Genomic DNA, 26749 nt, shown 5'->3' on the forward strand with positions numbered 1-26749 from the left:
GCTATGTTTGAGATCAGGCAGCCAGGATCTTTCCACACAAAAGCTAACACTTGCTAAACATTTACCATGTGTTTAATAACTTTACACATATTAACTCAACCTTCGTCACAACCCTTTTGGGTAGGTGCTGTCGATGGCCCCTTTCTGCCCGGCAGGAATGGAAGCTTAAGTAACAGGTCCCAAGTCAGCTGGGTAGAAAATGGCGGAGCCAGGGTTGAATCCAGAAACCACATGTCCAAGAAAAAGACATTAAAAATATTGATCATGCCCTGGAAGTACACCAACTAAATTGTAATTGCACCTTCCAACACGACTGAAAGGAAACGTGCTCCACAGAGTCGAAGTGGGGAGTTCTAAGGGGGAAGAAGAGTGATTGCCCTGGTACACGGTTCAGTGCCTGGGATGGTTTCGAGGTGCTTTTCTTACTGCGTGCCAGGTAGATCCAGCTGTGAGCTCGGATTTTTCCAGGAGGACCACATCTTTCATCCCCGCTTTGGCGAGATGATAAGCCAGACTCACACCAACGCAGCCGCCTCCAATGATCACAGTTTCTGCTCTGTCTTTCCATCTTGTTTCTGCAGATAAGGGTGGGTTCTCCTCTCTGGAAGACAATTTTTTTAAATGGTAGTTTTCCCAGGCAGTCGTAGCTATAGTTTACTGACTCATGTGTTCCTCCTGGTTTCTCTAATATCTTAACAGTGCCTGGGAGGTTGGCATAGTGCTGCTTTAATCATTTAGGACATCTAAATCCTGACTGATGCAACCTGGTTCCGGGAAGGAAGAGGAGGCATGTGAGCCCCATTCCGTATAATTCTGGTCCATTGAAACTAACAGAACTAAAGAATTGAATGTGACTTTTTTTTTTTTTTTAATTTCCAAAGGATCTAGAGAATAATTTTTCTCAGTCTACTTAAAGAACACACTTATAATCATTTTATTCCATGAAAACCCCTAATCAACGTGATGATTAGCTTCTATTAAACCTTGGATCTCTTCCTCCACCCACTGTGTTCCAGGCTGAAGAGACAAGTGGAGTAAAATGTTACTTTCTCACTTAATTTCCTCACTGCTCATGTTCTTCTCTCATTTTATAATTATTGGTCAGTGGTTCAATATATGTATTTGCATGACTTTCTTCCTAGCTGGATCGTGAACTTCTCCAAGACACACTGTGAAAAGCAAGGTGTAATTAAGGAGAAGGGGAATATATATATACACCCCTGTTTGCTTATACACAGAGGATGGGGGGGTGGGATTCAGAGGACACTGTTAACAGCTGACTAGGGGAAAAGATGGGGGTAGGAGTGGCTTCGCACTGGGAACCCTTGAATACGATTTCACTTTGTATGTGGGTGCATGTAAAAGAAAACAGAGAAATCTAGAAGAAATCCAAACACCCACTTCTTGGACGCCAAAGCGCCCCTGACCCTGCACACTGCCTCAGGCCCTCGCTCCCACCCTGCAGCCACCCAGCCTCGGGCCTCGGCACTCGCCGGGCCTCCACTCACCCTTGGCGGCCGCAGGCTAAGCGCGGGCGGCCGGGGGAGCCCCGCAGCGGGAGGCTCTGCAGCCGGAGGCCCCGCAGCCGCTGTGCGCCCGAGCGGAGCATGGCGAGGCCAGGGAGGCCGAGGCCGAGGGCGCGGGCACCAGCTCCGAGGCCAGCCGGTCAGCCGAAACCCTGGGGCGGCGGGGCCGGCCGCTCCGCTGAGAGGGAGAACCCTCCCCCGGGGCGAGGGGCGGGCTCCAGGGCTGGCGCGCTCTCCCGGACTCGGCGCCCTCACAGTCGCGGCGCGATGGCACCGGCCGGAGTCCCCGGGGCCAAAAAGGTGAGTTTCCGGGCGTCGGCGAGGTATGCAGCCCCGCGGAGCACAGGGCTCTCGGTGCCTGAAGTTCAAACCCCACCTCAGCTCTTGGCTGGGAACTTAGACGGCTCCGCGCCTGGGTTTCCGCGATCGCCAGTTACCGGGGGTGACAATACCACCTTGGCGACAGGATTAGATAACAATTTCAGGTAGCATTTATGGAGCCCTAACCCGGCGCCCCATGCTGCTTTACGCAAATTATCTCGTTTTCACGATTATTCCCATTTTTCAGATGAGGAAACTGAGGCCCAGAGAGTCAGGCAACTAGCTCAAGGTCACCCCATTCTACTCCACGGTTAAGTGTGGGGGGCAGGGGGAGGTGAAGTCCAGTTTTGGATTCAGGGGCCATGCTTACATTTTCTATCCTCAGCCCACCAACACCGTCAGGTCTTCTTCTGGTCAACTGGCCCCAGAGCTCGGTTCCCTCATGTTTTGGGAAGGGTGGTGGCCTGGCCCTGCAAGCGAGGGGCTGGCCTGAAACCAGTCCCGGTTGCAGACCCCCCCATACCCGAGGCTGCAGAGAGAGGATGTGGGGGGGGCGCAGGTAGGTGGGTGTAAGTAAGGTGGTTTGGAGGGGCTCGGCCTCCTCTGACTCCTCTGATGAGTCACATGGGTCTTCCTGGCCCCTTCTCCAGGCTTCATTCCCCATCTGCTCACCAACTGTGAGCCTCATTCCCACCCCACCCCGCCCCACCGCGCCCTACCCCGCCCTGCTTCTCTGCTGGGTGTGTGCTTGTTGAGGAGAAGGGATGACAAAACAAAATTAAGAAAGGCATGAACTTGGACGCAGGACATCTCCAGGATCCCTCAAAGCAACCCACCTGTGCCCCAAAATTCAGTGAGGGTGGGGAAGGGAGCAGCTATATAGGCGTGGAAATGTGAATCACTAATCTATTTATAATAAAAAGTTAGAAATAACCAAGAAGCCCAACCACGGTGGGCTCCCTAAATAAAGGTGCATCCACTTACCAACTTATTGGGCAGCCAATTAAGAAGCTAAGTATGGGAACAAGCAAACTGCTTTGGCAATGTTACCTTATGAAAGGAGTTACACTTTGTCATGGACTGATCTCAACTACCTAAAAATATTTATATATGCAGTGCAAGGAAGGAAATAATAATGGTGATAATTACATAAGATATGCAACATGGGTTTAACAATTAATGAAAAAATCTTTGGATATGTTTTTCTGATTATGAAAGTAAAATATGGGCATTGAAGAAAATGAGCTTAATAAAAAGATAAAGACATTGTGCTGATTTCTTCCTCTAAATTTTCTGTAATACTGTGCTCACCTTGAGCTCATTTTTAAAAAAAGATTTTTAAAATATATTGTCCCTGTCCAATTTCTTCCCAGCCCCTGCTCTTGTAACACCAAGAGTATCATATGATAACCCATCTAATGTGTACCCAAGAGTTAAAATGTTAGTGGAAATCACCTAATATCACCTCTCCTGTCAGCTAACAGGTACATCTTAAGAATTCATTTGATTGCCACAGGGGACAGGGGCAGGGGGAGGTGAAGAGTAGCCTCATTAATCCCCAAGAGCAGTCCTAATGGCTGCTTCAGGCAGAATGGATGCCTGGTAGCCTCCCGCCAGAGGGTGAAGTTGGTCTGCTCTTCTGTGTGTGAACAGAGGCACCCGGGAGCCAGACCTTAAATCCAGAAGTCTAGAGACTGAGGTCTGCAAAAACGAAGAAGAAATGCTTCTCGGAGCTCACTGTCAGCTCTGAGGCAGAGTCACTGCCAAAATGAAAGACAGAATGGAATGAAAATAGAAATGTACTGAAAGTAAATTTACAGTGATCTGTGTTTTCCACAGTCCTCTGTCATACTAGTGCTGTCTTTAGATCCTCCTGGTGTAGTAATTAATTGAGGTGGTAAATAGAGTAGTGAAGGAGAAACTAAAAGATGCTCTGAATTCAAATCTTGATGATGTGGTTATTTTACTAATGGCTGTTTAAAAAATGGGCAAAATTTGAAATTTTGGACAAATATCTAGGTAACAGATCAAAATGCCTTGACTTGTTATCACGAGGATACAATAAAAATAAGCCCTGTCATTTTCTTAAAACCTTAGCTAATTTTCTGTTCTAGAGTGCTATTTTTTCCCCTCTTCAGGACCAGACTTGCAGCACTTATGAAACAAGAGACATTTTCAAAAGTCTTCCCTGTCTGCTAACTCTTGGCACAGTTTATGAAGGGCCTACTCTTGGTGAGCTGCCGTATGCGGTGGTAGGAAGAGAGACCAATGAGATCTGTCACCTGAGCCGCAAGCATTTTATTTATTTATTTTTTCAATTTATTTTCAGAAAAACAGTATTCATTATTTTTTCACCACACCCAGTGCTCCATGCAATCCGTGCCCTCTATAATACCCACCACCTGGTACCCCAACCTCCCACACCCCCACCACTTCAAACCCCTCAGATTGTTTTTCAGAGTCCATAGTCTCTCATGACTCACCCCAAAGATATAGATGTCGTGAAAAGAAGGGCCATCTGTACCCCAAGTTTATAGCAGCAATGGCCACAGTCGCCAAACTATGGAAAGAACCAAGATGCCCTTCAACGGACGAATGGATAAGGAAGATGTGGTCCATATACACTATGGAGTATTATGCCTCCATCAGAAAGGATGACTACCCAACTTTTGTAGCAACATTGATGGGACTGGAAGAGATTAAGCTGAGTGAAATAAGTCAAGCAGAGAGAGTCAATTATCATATGGTTTCACTTATTTGTGGAAAATAACAAATAGCGTGGAGGACAAGGGGTGTTAGAGGAGAAGCATTTTAAAGCCAAACAGAGGAGACGGGAAGGTAATCAGATCGTGCAATACAGGTGATAGATGCAGGAATGGAGGGTGTTTGGCCTTAGGCAGAACAAAGCAGGAAGGAGGCAATCCCAGATGAGAGTAGGTCAGGCGGGGTTTCACTCTGTAGCAACGGAAGATATGCCGGAGTGGGCTGGAGTGAGATGGAGGCCATTTCAACAATGTAGGGGCAGTGAGGACGGGAGGAGGCTTCACTTCTAAGAAGTGTTAAATAGATACACTTGTCATAACCCTGGGACAGACTGGATGTGGGAGGTGAGATACTATCCTGTAACACCCAGATTGTATGGCAGTGTTTTTCTCCTTCTAGGACTAAATTTGATTCTTAACATGGTTAACTTAACTGAAGTGTTAGATTTTTCAAGACAACATTTTATGCAAACGACTCTGCTTCTGATTCTCGCTTCCATAGTCCTCTGCAGAATTTATTTATCACGCGAGTTGTGAGGTCTTTTTGACACCCTGGCTTTCCCCCAAGGTGGCCAGACATTGGGTTTCTTAAGGGCAGGGACCTCATCTTATTCCAAAGTGTATTATCCTATCCCTCTTGCCTGGAACTGCACCTGGCAGGTGGAAAGGTCTCGGCAGAGTTTAAAGTTGAAGTCCTTTTTATGTTTCAAAAGTTCATAATCAAAAGTGTGAAGTGCATTTTATAGAGGGAAGAGAGAAAGAGGTAAGAGTCATAATAAATCTTAACATTTCTTCCACATTCATCTAAAATTCATTTTTAGATATGAAGTATGGAAAAAGTACCCAGAGTCGGGAGCCTCTCTGTCAAAACAGTGTCTTTGGCTAACACAGTTAACACAGCTGGTCTCCATCCCACTTCCAAACTCCATTCCAAAATGGAGATGCCGTGGATAAGGTGGCCTCAACTACAAGCCTTGCTAATGTACCTTCTGGGACTGCAGACTGGTTAGAAGAAGCAACTAGATGCTTTTCTCCCCCACTCATGCATTGCTCTGTGTCCAACCGTACACTGGCTGAAATGAACTGGCCTTGATTTTCAATAAAAGGTTGTATCTTGAGATGCCTGGGTGGCTCAGTCTTTAAGAGTCTACCTTCGGCTCAGGTCATGATCCCAGGGTCCTGGAATCGAGCCCTGCATCAGGCTCCCTGCTCAGCGGGGAATCTGCTTTTCCCTCTGCCTGCCACTCCTCCTATTTGTGTTCTCTTTTTTTCTCTCTCTCTCTCTGACAAATAAATAAATTAAAAATCTTTAAAAATTAAAAAAAGAAAAACTCTACCTTACACTAAGGCAGTCTACACAAGAGGAATGGGGATGGCCATGGGGTGTTTGTAGTGTTTATATAAGATGGTCAGCAAAGCCCTCCCTGAAAAGATGATCCTTGATCAAAGTCCTGAAGGAAGTGAGAGGGTGACCCATGCAGGTATCTGGGGGAGTCACCCTTTAGACAATGGAAACTGTAAGGTCTGGGAGAATTGCTCTGGATACAAGTATGGCTGGGCCCAACAGAGAAGTGGGAGTAGAAAGAGGCTAGATGAGGAATTTAGAAGATCCAAAGTCTACTTGTTGACATGCTTAGCTCTGTGACCTTGGACAAGTCACTTAGCCTCTCTGAATGTCTGTTTCCTCATTTATAAAATGGGAATAAAAACCATCTGCCTTGCCTAGCTCATAAAGTTGTCCAGAGTACCAAATAAAAACATGTATGTAAACATGCTGGAAAATGTAGGGCATTGTTATGAAACTATGTGTCCCTTAGGATTGTGTGTAGTGGTTACACAAAAAAGAGACTATTTTTTCCACCTAACATGAGGTCTTTGAATCCTTGGTTGCTGCAGCTAGCTACTCAAACACACACACACACACACACACACACACACACACACACACACTCCTGCTAGTTACACCAGCTTTTAGTCAGCTTCCAATGGGATGGGTAAAAGATGACTGATACTCCTCCAGGACTTATGGTAACATTCCAAATAGGAAGGAGAAGGAAAAATGCCCAGATTTTTAGAAGGGAGTGCCCCTCTACATCAGGAAAGCAAAACTTTTCAGAAATCTTTAACTGACTTCCACCTATGTCTCACTGGCCAGCACCGTGTCAAATGGCCACCCCTAGAAGCAAGGGAGCCCAAGGATTTGTTTTAAGTTAGGGATATTTGTCTCCCCAAATGAAATACATTAACAGAGAAGAGGAGAGAAAATATATATTAATTAGGCAACTATCACTGCCTGCCACAAACATGTTGAAAAACCAAACTAATTATCATAGAATCAGCACTTTCACTGTAACTTGACTCAGATTAAATGTTATTTGAGAAAAACTATTCACAGCACTTTGCACAAAACGAATATCTGGAGTGTCCAAGAAATATAATATACTCAATCTTTCTGAAATATTATTAGACATTGAGGATTTTAACAGAACTGGAGCTGTAAGAAAACAGTACCACTTTTCCTAAAATTGGAGACTGCTTTTAGGAGAGAAAAAAAAAAGGTGTGTATCCTAAGTGACTTTTCTTTCTTTCCATCAGGGTATTTTGGAACGTCTGGGTAGTGGAGAGGTTGTAGTTGGAGGTGACAGCTTTCTCATAACTCTGGAGAAGAGGGGCTACGTGAAGGCTGGACTCTGGAAGTAGCCGCAGACCATCCTGACACAGGTCAGTGGAGGCATCCCCCAAGACAGTGTTTAATTCAGAGGGTGAGAGTTTGTTTAAATCTGACTGAGAGAAGATAAATAAATAATTCTGAGTATTGTCTAAGGGCCGTTTCACTTGCCAGAGTTGCTAAGACGTCGAGACAGTGACAGTACATGGGCTGAAGCATATAGAAGAAAACGACCTCTCCCTTTTCCAGTGCCCCCCTCCACACACACACTAGCATCTTCAGGTAAAAGGAATGCTAAAATACACACCTTAATATTTGTTCCATGAATATCCACGCTGTGGATATTCAAGAGTTTCCTTTACAAATTGAAACTGCTATTGCTTCACATTAATGCCTCTGGCTAATTTGTGTCTTGTACTGTAACAGTGTGTTTGGTAAAGATGATTAAAGGTAACCACCAGATTAACACAGCATAGATAGTAGACATTTGGGTTTTGTTGGGGGAGAGGGGTGTGAAGAGACCAACACAGTTTCACCTCATCCCCTGAGCTAGGAAAAAAACAAAACAGTAGGAGTTGGAGGTAAAAACTGTGATAGGATTGGCGAGTAACATCAAACTGGAGCTTTGATTCTATTTTTACTCTTCTTTGAGAGCAGTCCCCTAAACTAAAGTGGAAAATAAAGCGAAAGAATGAAATGGTTGCAAGCTGGGAATGGGTCTTTTGATTTGCTCTGATCATATTCATATATGCATCATGTATCTGAGAAACCTGGGATCCTGTCTTGATGCTTCCACTCACCAGTTGTGTGACTGCACAAGTCATTTGACTTTTCCAAGGGTAAATTTCTGTTTTGTTTTTTTTTTTTAAAGAGTCATTCATTATTTTTGAGCAAGAGTGTGAGTGGGGGGAGGAGCAGAGGGAGAAGGACAAGCAGACTCCGCGCTGAGCGTGGAGCCCAATGCGGGGCTCAATCTCATGACTTCCAGATCATGACCTGAGCCAAAATCCAGAGTTGGTTGCTCAACTGAAGGAGCCACTCAGCACCCCCAGGCTTAGATTTTTGACCCATGATACAGGAGGGTATGACAGGAGCTAGCTGTGGAGTCTCCTGAGTTAACCAGCATAAAAAGCCCAACACATCATACCCACTGCGCAATTTTATTGTTTCATCAGACACTCAGAGTTATATGGTAGGACCAAGTTTTGTTTCTCTGGAGCTTAGCACCAAGATTTCATCTGGCCCACAGAGAACTTGTTCTTAATTTTAGAAGATCTTTTTGCTCAACCAGAAAGAAAGTGTTGAAATAGCAAGGATGAGGACTGAGGTTGGGAAGAAATGAAGAGAAAGGAGGGATGTCCTGACAGCCCAATGGAAGCTCTCTGACCGCGTCTCCCCGGCTGCCTGACACTGAATCAGTTTGGTGGGGGCACCACCGACACACACCTTGTCCGCCATGAGAATTTCCTCATAGAAGGATTTCCTGACTGTAAGTAGACTAGCCACATCCTCCACAACACAGGCGAATGAATAAACCCTCTGTAGACCAAAAGACCAAGGGGTAATTGGTCACCCAGACCTTAATGTCTGCCTATGGCTACACCAGACCATTGAGGCCCATGGACAGGACAATATGAGGCCACTCCAAACAGTCCCAATTTAGTATTGACTCTGCCATTTCCTGCCCTTGAACTCGACTGACCTCAAACTGCAATTTTTTAGAACTAGGTTTGAAATTGTGTGTGATTGAAAGAGATTATGAGTACGTAAGCTGCATTTGCTGCACATGATAGCTCCTATGAATTGTATCTCCTTAATTTTAATTTCAAAAACTACTTTGTAGTTTGTCAACTTCACATGGAATTCTTGAGAGCTGGACCAAGTGTCATGCAGACTTTCAGTTTTCTGCCAGTGAGGACAATCTAGAGAGCAAGATAAACTGTCATTTTTGTGGGGGTGGGGATAGGGGGTGGGAGGAGGGTAGGGTTTAGTGCCAGGGATCATCTGTAATAAAAATAACCTCTTGAGGGTAAGGTATGGAACTGACCTGATATGTTACTATACTTATAACAAACTCCACATAAAATGTTTATTAAGAAATTATTATGAGAATGAGTATGTACTTCATAAATGAGCTTTTCTCTGCATCTTTAGCTGGGGAGGAGGGGAAGATAGGACCGGGAAGGAATAAGCCATTGGAAGGACATGGTGATTCTGTGCTATTTTTCTATAGAGAAAACACTTCTAGGTGCCCTTTTCACCTTATTTAACCATCTTCTCTTCTAACTTGTCCATCTAGAAATAGGGTGGTCCTTGGGAACACAGCACTGGCCTGGGAATGAGAAGAATTGGGTTTGATGCCCAAGTTTGCCACCTGCTGGGCATGTGACTTTGGCAGGACACTTGGCTGCTCAGAGCACTGGTCTTCTCTGTGCAAAATGGAGATCATTTATGCTTAAATGCACAAGGTTACTGAGAAAACTAGAGCAGGGGAAGAACGTGGAGGTACTGTGTGATACTGTGTACATGTAAAGTGTTCATACTTGTCAATGCTCATGCCCATTTACTCAGTCAACCAACCAACATTTATTGAGTACCTGTTATAGTCCAATCTCTGTGCTCAAAACAAAGATGAAAGAAAGCCACGGAGCCTGTTCGAAAGTGGCTCACGGTCCAGTGAGAGAGGCAAACACAAACATTTACTAAAATGCCATGTGGTGAGTACATTAATGGAAATACAAGCTCACTGGTAGGAAAGGAGAAGGTCCCTAACTCTGCTGGTCTTCTCAGATTGCAGGGTTTTTAAATTTAATTTTATTTCAATTCAATTAACATAGAGTGTATTATTAATTTCAGAGGTAGAGTTCAGTGATTCATCAGTTGCATATAACAGCGAATGCTCATCCCATCACATGCCTTCCTTAATGTCCATCACCCAGTCACCCCATCCCCCTCAAACTGCAGTTTAAACCATGACTGGGATTCGTCTGACTTGCTCATTGCCCCCTTTGTTATCTATTACATTTACCGTGATAATGCCAGGCTCACCATCCAAACTCTTGCTCTCTGACCTCAGTGGGAAGATGTGAACGCTGGTGCCTGTGACCTTGTCGGGGAAGTGGCTGGCAAAGGTGATGCTTTAATAGCAGAGGGATCTGCCAGACATCCAGTGTGCAGACACCACAAGGATGAAGTTAGAGTTAAAAAACCATAAGTGACTCTTAATCTCACGAAACAAACTGAGTGTTGCTGGGGGTCGGGGGGTCGGGAGAGGAGGGTGGGGTTATGGACACTGGGGAGGGTATGCACTATGGTGAGTGCTGTGAAGTGTGTAAACCTGGCGATTCACAGACCTGTACCCCTGGGGATAAAAATACATTATATGTTAATAAGAAAATAAAAAATTTAAAAAAAACAAAACAACTCTCTCGACTCCAGCTAGAGGTTTTTACAAAGAAAAAAGCAGACTTCTTGATTGCAGGGGTAAGCCTAGTATTTTAGGGAGAGGAGTCACCCTCTTCTGACAAATCCCACTACATAGTCTCCACGTTTCATGAGGGTATTGGATTGCTTTGTGCCCTCATTTCCTCAGGGTACAGGGTCAAAGGTTTATGTACATGCATTGCTGTCAAGGCAAACATCTCTCACTTGCATGCTGGGTTTTAGTGAAGTCCAAGGGCAGACCCAGAAGAGGCCCAGCCATAGCCTTGGTTTTCTTTGGATGGTTGTAGCAGGTGACTCAAAGGGGACCCTACAATGCTGGGTGAGAAGGGAACAGTGCTTCAGGGAACAACCTCTCCTGTGGGAGAGGCAGAGCTGGATGGAGCTGTGCAGGGGTGAAGGCTGTGAGTGAGCAAAGCTTAGGAGGTAGGTGGCTAGTCAGGCCCATGAGGCCCCGCTAGTAATACTCAGTACCAGCAAGTTTCCTTGCCCTCCTTTGTCCATGCTGTGCTCACTCCCATCCCTCTGCTTTCACTCAAGCTATAACACATGAGGGATATTTTGAAGAAGGAAAGAGAATTCGTCATTGATTGGACATGAAGGCCCAGAACATTCTTTTTCTTCCCTTTCTAAAAATGAAAAAGCCCTCATTCCCCATTTCCCATCTTTGCAACCACCTGGAGTCGAGCTCTCAGCCCAAGTCTCTAGCCCCCAACAAGGCCAATAATCTCCCAGCTGCTGTTTCCCTTATCACTCTCTGAATCTGTTGAAAAGCTTGTTGCTTCACCAACCTTCCCAAGGCTCAGGGCCACCCAATCCTGGCAGACGCACTTGGCAACAATCACCTGCACAGATGGGCACAAACTCCACCTGATAGGTTCTCCAGATGGATGGGAACACAAGTTCATTTTGTTAAGAACCTCTCTGTGGACTCTCTCTGCCATTCCTCACACATTGCTTCTGCAGAATCTAAGTCAAGAAGACTTAGATTTTTGCTGGCTTTTTTCCACTTACTTAAGGTCAGCTTTTCAACTGTGGCCTTAAGGGCATTCCTGGGAAGACCCCTACAAATGACCTGGGTTGACCAGACAAGGTGTCCTGTCCACCCTCGACAAACTCAGCAGCTATTCCTCCCTGCTCTGTGCCACAGCGGTCTCACTGGGGAAAATCCCATCTAAAGAGAAGTGAATATAAAATCACTTTGAAGTAGAAAGTATAATAAACTATTCATTATTTTTCAGAGATTACCCCAGCTCCATAAAGAGAAGTATAAAATTTATTAGTAAGGGGCACCTGGGTGCTCAGTCGGTTAAGTGCCCCAATCAGTTTCAGCTTGGGTTGTGATCTCAGAGTTGTGAGATCCAGCCCCACAATGGGCTGTGCCCTCAGTGGGGAGAGCACAGTCTAGGATTCATTCTCTCTCTCTCTCACCCTCTACCTCTTCCCCTCTCTCTCTCAAATAAAGAAATCTTAAATAATAATAATAATAATATTATTTCTAAAATGTTCATTCCTGGGGCACCTGGGTGGTTCAGTAGGTAAGTGTCTGCCTTCGGCTCAAGTCATGATCCCAGGGTCCTGGGATCCAGTCCTGCATCCAGCTTCCTGCTCAGTGGGGAGCTCCCTGTCCCACTGCCCCTCCCATACCACTCGTGTTCTCGCTTGCTCTGCTCTCCCTCTCAGATAAATAGAAGATGGTAAAAAAAAAAAAAAAAAACCAAACCAACAAACCTTAGTTCCTTCAAAATTATGATTTTAAATACTCAATTACGTCAAAAACCTTTGTGTTGTTTTTCTGTTTCTTTCTGTAACAAGTCTTCATCTTGCTGAATCAATGATCTCTGAATGCGATTCCAGGACGCTGGGATCATGACCTGAACCGAAGGCAGACGCTTAACAAATGAGCTACCCAGGTGCCCTGTCCTCATGTTTTCTTATTCTGAGAACATGGAAAAGGCTATAATGAACAGTAATGGTACAGTCTAATGAAAAGAGACAGAGTAAGACCAAAAACAGTTGATGTTAATGAAAAAAATGAGATAATATGAAGTTCATCATTACTTAAAAAGATTTTATGTATTTATTTATTCGTCAGAGAGAGAGGGAGAGAGAGCACAAGCAGGGGGAACAGCAGGCAGAGGAAGAAGCAGGCTCCCCGATGAGCAGGGAGCCCAATGTGAGATTCAATCCCAGGACTCTGGGATCATGACCTGAGCCAAGGGCAGCTGCTTAACAGAATGAGCCACGCAGACATCCCAATCATGTTTTAACTTTAAAAGATGCCCATCAGAGCGCCTACAATGTGAATGTAGGAACAGTGACAGACATGCTGTGATCATTGTGTTGCAGAACTAGAGCCCAGAGTTGGAACCAGATGGGATATTAAAAAATATGCCAAAGAGGCCTACAACCTAGAGGTCTGGTACATTTCTGGCCCCAGGCAGGGGATTTCTGGCCCCAGCTTCAGAAAAACATGGCAGCTGGAGAAGTAGCCTTAATATGCACATCAAACCCTGGGTTTGAGCCAGGTAGGAATTGTTTAATTAAGATCACTCTTTTTCTCTAACCTCATTTTATTTATTGGTAGAAACACTATGCATGCAATAAATATTCAAAAAGTATAGAGTGTATAAGATTAAAACTAATGGCTGTCCCTCTCCTGACACCATTCCAATTCCCAGAGTTAATGACCTGTTTGCTACTTGTGTTTTGAAGTCTTATACCTAATGTCTGGTTTTACCATTTTAAGCTGTAATTACTGCTAACCCTTTACAAAGCCTCAAGCATTTAAATCATGTAACATTCCCCCTTTTCTCCCTGTTCTACTTTTCCCAATTTTGATTACATTTTTACTTCTTCTGTTACATTATCTTTATAAGTTTTGAATTTTCTGTTTAACTTCTCATTTCTTTAATCCATTGATGTAAAGCAACATCTCTTACTTACACTCTGTAAAATAAGAATCAGCTCTTTCCACTCCTCTCTACTCTTCCTCCCTCATCTACCTCTTGGCCTTTTTTTTTTTAATTTATTTGAGAGAGAGCATGAAAGGCGAGAAGGTCAGAGAGAGAAGCAGACTCCCCATAGAGCTGGGAGCCCGATGTGGAACTCGATCCTGGGACTCCAGGATTGTGACCTGAGCTGAAGGCAGTTGCCTAACCAACTGAGCCACCCAGGCACCCCTATCTCTTGGCTTCTTTAAGTTATGCCATTATTCTTAAATTTTCAAGGTTTAGAGCCATTGTGTTCTGCTCTATAAATATAATTAAGTCTTTCAAGCTTTATAGATTTATAAAAAAAAGTAAAGCTAGTAAATAAAATTTACAATATTATTATGATTATCATATTAAACAAACAGGATTCATGAAATATAATAATCAGAAGGCAACTTTCTTTTTGTCTTCCTCTGTCTCTTTAAACCTGCCCATTGGGTGAAGTCTATCCTCTCTCCCTATCTGAAAATACTGACATGCTTTAGGACTTCACTGGGTCCATGTTGGGCAAGAGAAAGCTCCATGACCACTTTATTTAGCAAACATAGTCTTATTTCAGGAATTAAAAGTGTTCAGTTCCAGGGACACCTGTGTAGCTCAGTCAGTTAAGCATCTGATTCTTGATCTCAGCCCAGGTTTTGACCTCAGGGTTGTGAGTTCAAGCCCTGCATTGGGCTGTCCACACTGGGCATGGAGGCTGATTTAAAAAAAAAGTTCAGTTCCCTGTAAAATCAAAATCTGGAACACATGACACTTGTATTTTCTCTGGTTTTCCAGCAGTTGTCTTCAAAAGGCAGGCAACTAGGGAAGGCCAAGCCAACCTGAATCCAAAGCGACAGGAAGATAGACCCCGGGGGGAGGGGCCGGCTCCCGGCAAACGGCGGAGCAACAGGAGCACAAAATCAGGACTTTTAAAAGTCTGTTCTGCTGAGGGACATCACTCCAGAGGCTAAACCGGGTGAAGCCCACGCCGGGTCAGCGTGGCCTCAGGTCCCGCAGGGTCACAGAAGGATCAGGGGTGTCTGAGTGTCGCAGAGTTTGCGGGTATTGGAACAGGAAAGCCGGCTACAGAGACAGAGCCGACAGTAAGCTCACAGCTCGGTGTTACCTTGAACCAGTCGTAGGCTCGGTGAGCTCGGAGCGCGGCCAGAGGTCAGGCAGACGGGAGTAACTGGGCGCTGTTCTCTGAGGGCGCACTGAGGAGTGGGGCTCCAGGCTTTTGGCTCCTCCTGGCCAGAGACCAGGAGGCCGCCATTTGTATTCCCATCCTCCGGAACTCTACAGAAAGCGCTCAGGGAACAAAAGCTCCTGAAAGCAAACCCGAGTGGATTACTCAGCCTGGCCCCTGGTAAGGGCGGTGCAATTCCGCCTGGGGCAGACACTTGAGAATCACTACACCAGGCCCCTCCCCCAGAAGATCAACAAGAAATCCAGCCAAGACCAAGTTCACCTACCAAGGAGTGCGGTTTCAATACCAAGGAGAGTCTCAGAATTCCAGAGGAGGAGAAAGCAAAGCACGGAACTCATGGCTTTCTCCCTGTGATTTTTTTAGTCTTGCAGTTAATTCAATTTTTTTCTTTTTCTTTTTTTTCTCTTCTTCTGCTGAAAATTTTTTTTAACTTTTACCCTTTTCTTTTTTAACGTTTTTTAACTAGTTTATCTAATATATATACTTTTTCTTTTTTATATTTTTCTTTATTCATTTTCTTTTTTTAAATTCTTTTTTGTTTCTTTTTTTTCTTTCTTTCTTTTTGAACCTCTTTTTATCCCCTCTCTCCCTGCTCACGACTTGGGATCTCTTCTGCTTTGGTTAAAGCATATTTTCCTGGGGTTGTTGCCACCCTTTTAGTATTTTACTTGCTCCTTCATATACTCTTATCTGGACAAAATGACAAGGCGGGAAAATTCACCACAAAAAAAAAGAACAAGAGGCAGTACCGAAGGCTAGGGACCTAATCAATACAGACATTGGTAATATGTCAGATCTAGAGTTCAGAATGACAATTCTCAAGGTTCTAGCCGGGCTCAAAAAAGGCATGGAAGATATTAGAGAAACCCTCTCGGGAGATATAAAAACCCTTTCTGGAGAAATAAAAGAATTAAAATCTAACCAAGTTGAAATCAAAAAAGCTATTAATGAGGTGCAATAAAAAATGGAGGCTCTCACTGCTAGGATAAATGAGGCAGAAGAAAGAATTAGTGATATAGAAGACCAAATGACAGAGAATAAAGAAGCTGAGCAAAAGAGGGACAAACAGCTACTGGACCACGAAGGGAGAATTCGAGAGATAAGTGACACCATAAGACAAAACAACATTAGAATAATTGGGATTCCATAAGAAGAAGAAAGAGAGGGGGAGCAGAAGGTATACTAGAGAGAATTATTGGGGAGAATTTCCCCAATATGGCAAAGGGAACAAGCATCAAAATTCAGGAGGTTCAGAGAACACCCCTCAAAATCAATAAGAATAGGCCCACACCCCATCACCTAATAGTAAAATTTACAAGTCTCAGTGACAAAGAGAAAATCCTGAAAGCAGCCCGGGAAAAGAAGTCTGTAACATACAATGGTAAAAATATTAGATTGGCAGCTGACTTATCCACAGAGACCTGGCAGGCCAGAAAGAGCTGGCATGATATTTTCAGAGCACTAAATGAGAAAAACATGCAGCCAAGAATACTATATCCAGCTAGGCTATCATTGAAAATAGAAGGAGAGATTAAAAGCTTCCAGGACAAACAAAAACTGAAAGAATTTGCAAACACCAAACCAGCTCTACAGGAAATATTGAAAGGGGTCCTCTAAGCAAAGAGAGAGCCTACAAGTGGTAGATCAGTAAGGAACAGAGACAATATACAGTAACAATCACCTTACAGGCAATACAATGGCACTAAATTCATATCTCTCAATAGTTACCCTGAATATTAATGGGCTAAATGCCCCAATCAAAAGACACAGGGTATCAGAATGGATAAAAAAACAAAACCCATCTATATGTTGCCTCCAAGAAACTCATTTTAAGCCCGAAGACACCTCCAGATTTAAAGTGAGGGGGTGGAAAAGAATTTACCATGCTAATGGACATCAGAAGAAAGCAGGAGTGGCAATCCTTATATCAGATCAATTAGATTTTAAGCCAAAGACTATAATAAGATATGAGGAAGGACACTATATCATACTCAAAGGGTCTGTCTAACAAGAAGATCTAACAATTTTAAATATCTATGCCCCCAATGTGGGAGCAGCCAAATATATAAACCAATTAATAACAAAATCAAAGAAACACATCAACAATAATACAATAATACTAGAGGACTTTAACACTCCCCTCACTGAAATGGACAGATCATCCAAGCAAAAGATCAGCAAGGAAATAAAGGCCTTAAACGACACACTGGACCAGATGGACATCACAGATATATTCAGAACATTTCATCCCAAAGCAACAGAATACACATTCTTCTCTAGTGCACATGGAACATTCTCCAGAATAGATCACATCCTCAGTCCTAAATCAGGACTCAACCGGTATCAAAAGATTGGGATCATTCCCTGCATATTTTCAGACCACAATGCTCTGAAGCTAGAACTCAACCACAAGAGGAAGTTTGGAAAGAACCCAAATACATGGAGACTAAACAGCATCCTTCTAAAGAATGAAGGGGTCAACCGGGAAATTAAAGAAGAATTGAAAAAAATCATGGAAACAAATGATAATGAAAATACAATGGTTCAAAATCTGTGGGACACAACAAAGGCAGTCCTGAGAGGAAAATATATAGCGGTACAAGCCTTTCTCAAGAAACAAGAAAGGTCTCAGGTACACAACCTAACCCTACACCTAAAGGAGCTGGAGAAAGAACAAGAAAGAAACCCTAAGCCCAGCAGGAGAAGAGAAATCATAAAGATCAGAGCAGAAATCAATGAAATAGAAACCAAAAAAACAATAGAACAAATCAACGAAACTAGGAGCTGGTTCTTTGAAAGAATTAATAAAATTGATAAACCCCTGGCCCGACTTATCAAAAAGAAAAGAGAAAGGACCCAAATAAATAAAATCATGAATGAAAGAGGAGAGATCACAACTAACACCAAAGAAATACAAACTATTATAAGAACATACTATGAGCAACTCTACGGCAATAAATTTGACAATCTGGAAGAAATGGATGCATTCCTAGAAACATATAAACTACCACAACTGAACCAGGAAGAAATAGAAAGCCTGAACAGACCCATAACCAGTAAGGAGATTGAAACAGTCATTAAAAATCTCCAAACAAACAAAAGCCCAGGGCCAGACGGCTTCCCGGGGGAATTCTACCAAACATTTAAAGAAGAACTAATTCCTATTCTCCTGAAACTGTTCCAAAAAATAGAAATGGAAGGAAAACTTCCAAACTCATTTTATGAGGCCAGCATCACCTTGATCCCAAAACCAGACAAGGATCCCACCAAAAAAGAGAGCTATAGACCAATATCCTTGATGAACACAGATGCGAAAATACTCAACAAAATACTAGCCAATAGGATTCAACAGTACATTAAAAAGATTATTCACCACGACCAAGTGGGATTTATTCCAGGGCTGCAAGGTTGGTTCAACATCCGCAAATCAGTCAATGTGATACAACACATCAATAAAAGTAAGAACAAGAACCATATGATACTCTCAATAGATGCTGAAAAAGCATTTGACAAAGTACAGCATCCCTTCCTGATCAAAACTCTTCAAAGTGTAGGGATAGAGGGCACATACCTCAATATCATCAAAGCCATCTATGAAAAACCCACCGCAAATATCATTCTCAATGGAGAAAAACTGAAAGCTTTTCCGCTAAGGTCAGGAACACGGCAGGGATGTCCATTATCACCACTGCTATTCAACATCGTACTAGAGGTCCTAGCCTCAGCAATCAGACAACAAAAGGAAATTAAAGGCATCCAAATCGGCAAAGAAGAAGTCAAATTATCACTCTTCGCAGATGATATGATACTATATGTGGAAAACCCAAAAGACTCCACTCCAAAACTGCTAGAACTTATACAGGAATTCAGTAAAGTGTCAGGATATAAAATCAATGCACAGAAATCAGTTGCATTTCTCTACACCAACAGCAAGACAGAAGAAAGAGATATTAAGGAGTCAATCCCATTTACAATTGCATCCAAAACCATAAGATACCTAGGAATAAACCTAACCAAAGAGACACAGAATCTATACTCAGAAAACTATAAAGTACTCATGAAAGAAATTGAGGAAGACACAAAGAAATGGAAAAATGTTCCATGCTCCTGGATTGGAAGAATAAATATTGTGAAAATGTCTATGCTACCTAAAGCAATCTACACATTTAATGCAATTCCTATCAAAGTACCATCCATCTTTTTCAAAGAAATGGAACAAATAATGCTAAAATTTATATGGAACCAGAAAAGACCTCGAATAGCCAAAGGGATATTGAAAAAGAAAGCCAACGTTGGTGGCATCACAATTCTGGACTTCAAGCTCTATTACAAAGCTGTCATCATCAAGACAGCATGGTACTGGCACAAAAAAGACACATAGACCAATGGAACAGAATAGAGAGCCCAGAAATAGACCCTCAACTCTATGGTCAACTAATCTTCGACAAAGCAGGAAAGAATGTCCAATGGAAAAAAGACAGCCTCTTCAATAAATGGTGTTGGGAAAATTGGACAGCCACATGCAGAAAAATGAAATTGGACCATTTCCTTACACCACACACGAAAATAGACTCAAAATGGATGAAGGACCTCAATGTGCGAAAGGAATCCATTAAAATCCTTGAGGAGAACACAGGCAGCAACCTTTTCGACCTCAGCCGCAGCAACATCTTCCTAGGAACATCGCCAAAGGCAAGGGAAGCAATGGCAAAAATGAACTATTGGGATTTCATCAAGATCAAAAGCTTTTGCACAGCAAAGGAAACAGTTAAAATCAAAAGACAACTGACAGAATGGGAGAAGATATTTGCAAACGACATATCAGATAAAGGACTAGTGTCCAAAATCTATAAAGAACTTAGCAAACTCAACACCCAAAGAACAAATAATCCAATCAAGAAATGGGCAGAGGACATGAACAGACATTTCTGCAAAGAAGACATTCAGATGGCCAACAGACACATGAAAAAGTGCTCCATATCACTCGGCATCAGGGAAATACAAAACCACAATGAGATATCACCTCACACCAGTCAGAATGGCTAAAATCAACAAGTCAGGAAATGACAGATGCTGGCGAGGATGCGGAGAAAGGGGAACCCTCCTACACTGTTGGTGGGAATGCAAGCTGGTACAAGCACTCTGGAAAACAGCATGGAGGTTCCTCAAAATGTTGAAAATAGAACTCCCCTATGACCCAGCAATTGCACTACTGGGTATTTACCCTAAAGATACAAACATAGTGATCCGAAGGGGCACGTGCACCCGAATGTTTATAGCAGCAATGTCCACAATAGCCAAACTATGGAAAGAACCTAGATGTCCATCAACAGATGAATGGATAAAGAAGATGTGGTATATATACAAAATGGAATACTATGCAGCCATCAAAAGAAATGAAATCTTGCCATTTGCGACAACGTGGATGGAACTAGAGAGTATTATGCTTAGCGAAATAAGTCAAGCGGAGAAAGACAACTATCATATGATCTCCCTGATATGAGGAAGTGGAGATACAACATGGGGGGGTTAAGGGGGTAGGGTACGAATAAATGAAACAAGATGGGATTGGGAGGGAGACAAACCATAAGTGACTCTTAACCTCACAAAACAAACTGAGGGTTGCTGGGGGGAGAAGGATTGGGAGAAGGGGGGTGGGGTTATGGACATTGGGGAGGGTGTGTGCTATGGTGAGTGCTGTGAAGTGTGTAAACCTGGCAATTCACATACCTGTACCCTGGGGGTTAAAAATATATTATATGTTTATAAAAAACTAAAAATTAAAAAAAAATAGAAAAGAAAAAAAAATTTGAAAGTAGGTGTCATGCTTCCCTATACTCTACCTCATTTCCCTCAACCAAAGATATAGACTTCTAAGATGTGCCTTGCCATACTAGCACTGTGAATTGGACAATTAACTTTTCCACCTTCATTTTCTCATCTCTTAAATGAGGATAACAACAGAACCGTCCTCATTGGATTACTATGAGGATTAAGTGAAATAACAAGATACTTAGGAAGAGTGTCTGGCATATAGTAGGCATTCAGTGTACATAATATAGTGTAATACCATTAAGTGACTTGGTTCCCATTCCCTGTACCCTCACGATGACTCTCCTCTGACCACATTCCAGCACCAAAGTCTCTCCTTAAGTTTATTTATTTTTTTAAAAGATTTTTATTTATTTATTTGACATAGAAATCACAAGTAGGCAGAGAGGCAGACAGAGAGAGAAGGGGAAGCAGGCTCGCTGCTGAGCAGAGAGCCCAATGTAGGGCTCGATCCCAGGACCCTGACATCATGACCTGAGCCAAAGGCAGAGGCTTTAACCCACTGAGCCACCCAGGAGCCCCTCTCCTTAAGTTTAGTACTCGGTCCTGAACTCCACACTCCAGGAGTGGATGCTCGTACAACAGCTTGATAGATGAAATAAATGAATAAATCTTAATTATATATGAAAGTCATTGTTTTCTACATAAACTTTACAAGTATTTTGAGAGTATAGTGGAAGTAAAGATTTCTTACAGTTTCAGCATAATGACTAAGTAGCTACGGAAAAAATTAACAAGAAATGTACAAGAGGTGTTGAAGGGAATTTGAGGGTGCTACTGTAGGAAACAGATTAAGATGAATACATCTACACATGCTTATGAAGATAAAGACACAATCTTGTAAAATGCTAAGTTATTCTAGATTGATTAATAATTATCATATAATCCCAGTGAAAAATATCATCAGGATTGAGGGAAAATAAACATGCAAACTCTTGGGTTCATATCAGGAGAAAAACCATAGGGTTTATGGAAAAATTAGAAAAACCGAGGTAGTCAGGAAGGTGTAGCCTTGCCAAAAAAATCACTATATATAACATAGCTGGAGCGATTAAAGCCACTGGATATGTGCATTAAAAAAAAAAAAAGAAGAAGAAAAGAAAGAAAGATCAATATAAGTTAATGTATGATAAAGGGGATTTCAGGTCAGTGAAGAAAAACTGGACTGTTTAATAATGGACAATCATATGGAAAGAAAAAGGTAGATCTCTTAAAACAAGTTCAAGGTTGATCAAAGTTTGATTTTAAACATAAATGCATGAAAGAATAGTCATTAAAGAAAAGAAACATCAGTTTTACCATGCAAAAAAATTTAAATGTCTGCACAAAACTCAAAATCCTCTAAACAAAGGTAAAGTCAAAGGGGAATGTGTACAGGGTTAGTAACTACTGTTCCAGGAGGGGATCTTGAGCCGTCTTAGTTCAATTCTCTTCCCTTCTGTGCAGATATTATGAAGGTGGGGCTCATCTCTGAGACCGGGATTCAGAGTTCTAGTCCACCCAATTTTCTTGGGCTTCCAGGTGTTAGGAGAAGGAGCTGTATGCAACTGGGGACCAAGTAAAACCTTGGAGTAAGCACCAGGAGCATCACCATTCTTCAACAATCACTATTCCACTGTAAGCTATGATGCTGGGAGTCAGCAGTGCCAGGAAGCACAGTGCACCCAGTAGAGATGATGTGAGCTTCCAGGCACTGCCAGAGACTTCAGGCAGCTTCTGGGCATGGACACATTCATTATCCCTTAACATGGTACTTGCTAGGCGCTCCTTGCCTCTTCCTTTCCCAGGCAGCAGGTCTTTTCCCTTTTGTGGCAACTTCTGGGGATCATTTCCCAGCTCCTGCACCCTGCACATGGGCATCATACTGCCTTCTCTCCATTTCCCTCAATTCCCACAGTCTTTTAAGGTCTTCAGAGAAAGCGTCTTTTCCTCTCACTGTATGAGTTACAATAGGATGTTAGACCAAAATTAACAGAAAAATGAAGTCCACTTTCCTAAAAGGCACTTTTATTGGAGGCGGGGGAAATATTTGCCTTAGAGCTTTGTAGTTAGGGAAAAGGGAGGGATAACAGATTTACAGATTAAAGCAATCTGAATGCTAATATCCTACTACAAATACCACACCTTTCAGAAACTAAGAGACTTTCCTTACCCTATAGATTAGGAAATATATTTCCTTAATCTATGTAGGGTCAGAAAAGATACACAACACATTAAAATTAGATAAGTACATGTCAAAACAATGAAGTATCTTTTTTCACCTATCGTTGATAAAAATGAAAAAACTAGGGCACCTGGGTGGCTCAGTGGGTTAAGCTGCTGCCTTCGGCTCAGGTCATGATCTCAGGGTCCTGGGATCGAGTCCCACATCGGGCTCTCTGCTCAGCAGGGAGCCTGCTTCCTCCTCTCTCTCTCCGCCTGCCTCTCTGCCTACTTGTGATCTCTCTCTGTCAAATAAATAAATAAAATCTTTAAAAAAAAATATGGGTAGTCATGACTTTTTCAATAAAATCAATTAGTTTCAAAGTTTATAACAAGATTGCTAATTGCAAGAGGAAAAAATCATCAGATCATGAGTTCCCTGTCATGACACAGTATTAGAAACACTGCATCATCAATAATATATACAGCCAAACATACCTGAGTGGAATCTAATCCAGTTTAGAGGAAATACAAGTGATATAGGCATAAGGTAAACAACACCACAAGGAAGCAATCAGGAGAATCATATATTCAATAGGAGAGCTGGTCTGGTCTATTCCACAGGTCAGTACCTTGGGATTGCTCATCTATATATAAGAAACCAATGCAGGGCACCTGGGTGGCTCAGTTGGTTGAGCTTCTGACTCTTGGTCTTGGCTCTGGTCGTGATCCTGTGATCTCCGGTCATGAGATCGAGCCCTGCCTCCAGTCCCATCAGATGCTCCATGCCCAGTGAGGAGTCTGCTTGTCCCTCTCCCTCCGTCTACTTGCTCTCTCTCTCTCTCTCTCTCAAATAAGTAAATAAAATAAAATAAAAAGGGAGAGAGAGAGAGAAAGAAAGAAAGAAAGGGAGGGAGGGAGGAAGGAAGGAAGGAAGGAAGGAGAAAGGAGAAGGAAGGAAGGAGAAATCAACACAATCCTAGATTGGATCCTAGTTTTGATAAATCTGCCATAAAAGACCTTTTGGGTACAGACTGGGACTATTTGGCTACAGACTGGGTATTAAGGAATCAGAATTAATTTTGACTGCATAGGAAAATGTCCTCCCTTTACAGAGATGCATATGAATTTTTTAATGCACACTGAAATGTTAAATTCCTGTTTAAAATTTACCTTAAATATTTTCAACATAGAAAAATGAGGGTTTTCTTAAAGAGCAAAATTCCTACAGGTTCTGATTTGGTAGGGCAAATTAAGAATGAGGTAATTGTCAAAATTAAGACTGCCCAGTGAAATGAAGAATGACTGGCTTGAACCGGCTCTTTCCAGTTCTGCAGCAGATGTTTACTGTACCCGGGAGTTACCTAGAAGAGTCGATGGCCCCCCTGATAAACCCTGCTTGCGCTGCGAGTAGAATCAACAGTGCACGCCCACCGAATAGCTGTAAGGGATGGAAGACACGTGAGGCATCTAAGGGGCGAAGTTCAGCTGGAAAAACAATTCCTTTCACCCGCAGCACAGACCAGATTTGATTCCCTTCTGCAAAACCGTAAGCAGAGTTAAGCAACTCATTTTGGCTGTACAGTCAGCTGCCTTGGAGACCAGCACACACTTTGTCTAATCAATAATACAAATGCTGGAGAGAATTTCAGGAGGCTACATTTTCTCCGGCCATCAGAGTTATTTTCTTAAAGAGTCCTTAGCAAAGGAGATGGGGCGTGCTGAGATGCCTTGCCGACACTCTGCGCCACCTGCACTTCCATTCTGTTACTTAGAGAGGAAAGGAGAGAAAGGGAAAGAGAAGTCGTACTCTTCATGATAGAGACCCAGATGAGCTGGCCTCTTCAAAACAGAAAAATGGAAGAAGCGTCTTTCCAGTTGATGGTGATGACCTACTCTGAGGGTTCTGTGCTCTCATAACAATTATATCCACTCTCGAGGGTACATGATATGATGAGCGTTGGGTGTTATACTCAACTAATGAGTCATTGAACATTACAGCAAAAACTAATGATGTCCCAAACCTTGGCTAAATGAATTTAAATTAAAAAAAATTATATCCACTCTCAATCACTGACTCATCCATTCATTACCCAAATAACATGCACTTAGTGCTTGGCCTGTGTTAGTCACGGCACCCTTCCTGTAGTACCCAATATTTATCATAAAAAAGTACAATACAGTGTCAGTACTCCCTGGATCATTCCTGTTTATTCGCCTGTCCCTATTTGAGGGGACAGAGGAAATATCTTGTTAATTGTTAGAGTCCCAGGGCCTGGCACGTTGTAGGACTCAAAAAGATGCTGAATGAATGAATGAACATCCAAACCAGAGTCGGGTCCAGGGTTACAAAGACGCATCCACCACTGTCTTACGCTGCCTTGTTGAATTCTCTAACCAAAAATTTGGAAGAACAAGTACATCATGTATGACAGAACAGCATTAGCTCGTGCTGACTCAAAGGAGCTGAAGTTGGAGAGATGGGTGGGAGTAAACAGGGGCATCAGTAAATGGAATGGCAGGCTGTGCAAGCAGAACGACTAAACGAGCAGCCCGAGGAAGGTCCAGGCTGCAAGAGTTGAGGGAAGGATTAGGATAGAGGAGGGGGCTCTGACTCAGGGTCATTAGCGATGGAAAAAGTACACACTGAGAAATGCATCAGTGCCACTTAAAATGCAGAAACCATGTTAAAGTCTAAAAACAGGGAAGCTAACAAAGCCACATTAATTTTCTCTAAAAGATGAGTTCAGGACACTATGTTCAAACCACTCTCGGTAGCAGCAAAATTGGTAAATTATACTTTTCTGATTAGGAGATTAAGAAATACTGGTCCCCTGTTCACGGAAGCTGGGCTTCTTTCCATGCTAAAGAAGCCTTACAAGTTGCTATGGTGAACATATATATCTACATATTCTGATTTTATGGGCAATATATACCTCCTCTACACTCCCACTAAAAATGCTTCTTTCTTTTACCTACTTGCTCATTCATTCATTCGTTCCTTGTATTCAACAAATATTTATTAAGACTCTGATGAGCCAAGCTCTGTTCTAGGTGCTGGGACTATACAGGGTGACCAACTGGACTGGTGTGCCCAGGAGAAACCTAGTTTTAGCACTGAGAATCCTCTGTGCTAGGAAAGCCCTCTCTCCTGGGCTGATGTTGGTCATCCCAGAGCCCACAGAGTTGAGATTTTAGGGACAGAGGGCCCTAGGAAGCCCTTGCTAAAGATTATTTTGAAGAAAAGCCCTGGAGTAGATAATAATGGCCACACAGATTTCTTGGAAAAGAGCTGTCCAGAAAGGGCAAAGCCAGAGATGCCCTGCTGGCCCCATGAGCACAAGAAGCAGCTAAGAAGCTAGGATTGCTGAGGACACAGTGCAAGGTGTTGGGCTGGCAGAAAGGGCTACTTAAGATGGCGAAAGTTCCCGCCACAAAACCTGAACTTGGACAGGAGAACAAAGGCCCAAGATGGTGAAAGTGCCCACCACAAGACCTGAGCTCGGACAGGAGAGCAAAAGCCCAAGCAGGAATCTGAGACGCTCCTGCTCCAGGTTCCCATGGACCAATGGGACCCTGACAAGCAGGAATCTGAGACCCCTGCCCTGGGCTCCAGTGGACCAATGGGATCCCGACGAGCAGGCGAAATATCCAAATAAGGGAAACTTCCAAAAGACCCCTGAGCTTCCTCCGAGACCCCTTAAAAGCCCCCTCCTCCCTGCCTTGGGTATGACTTCCGCCACTCTGCTTTCCAGAGTCTCGGAACCTCGCCCGAGGGTGTGCACTTCCTTCCAGTGCAACTTTCCTGGCTCCCCTTCTCCTGAGCCCTGAAACTTCGCTGGAGAGTGTTTTTAATAAATCTTGCCTTGCACCCA

The 26749-nt window shown here is 43.0% G+C and overlaps 1 protein-coding gene and 1 long non-coding RNA gene across 6 annotated transcripts in view; one reads left to right on the forward strand and one right to left on the reverse strand.

The window, feature by feature from the left end:
- Positions 1-2324, reverse strand: part of DMGDH (dimethylglycine dehydrogenase) — a 66103-nt gene extending 63779 nt beyond the window's left edge. The window contains exons 1-2 of one of the 2 annotated variants that reach the window (XM_059418126.1): positions 2218-2324; positions 427-601 (exon numbers count right to left, since the gene is read on the reverse strand). In XM_059418126.1, coding sequence (XP_059274109.1) covers positions 427-486 — 60 coding nt within the window. In that variant the 5' untranslated portion in view covers positions 487-601; positions 2218-2324. Of the gene's footprint in view, positions 1-426; positions 602-1508; positions 1614-2217 lie in introns of those variants that run through there. The other variant, XM_059418125.1, reaches the window with a different exon arrangement.
- Positions 1738-26749, forward strand: LOC132028759 (uncharacterized). 4 transcript variants are annotated; one of them, XR_009407536.1, is made up of 4 exons: positions 1738-1826; positions 7205-7330; positions 8548-8766; positions 9577-10558. It is a non-coding gene; the product is annotated as an uncharacterized LOC132028759 (long non-coding RNA). The 4 variants fall into 4 exon arrangements; XR_009407534.1 differs by having other exon boundaries at positions 10354-10556; XR_009407535.1 differs by having other exon boundaries at positions 8569-8766; positions 10354-10556.

The sequence above is a fragment of the Mustela nigripes genome, chromosome 12 (assembly GCF_022355385.1).
Source record: "Mustela nigripes isolate SB6536 chromosome 12, MUSNIG.SB6536, whole genome shotgun sequence".
Taxonomy (NCBI): Eukaryota; Metazoa; Chordata; class Mammalia; order Carnivora; family Mustelidae; genus Mustela; species Mustela nigripes.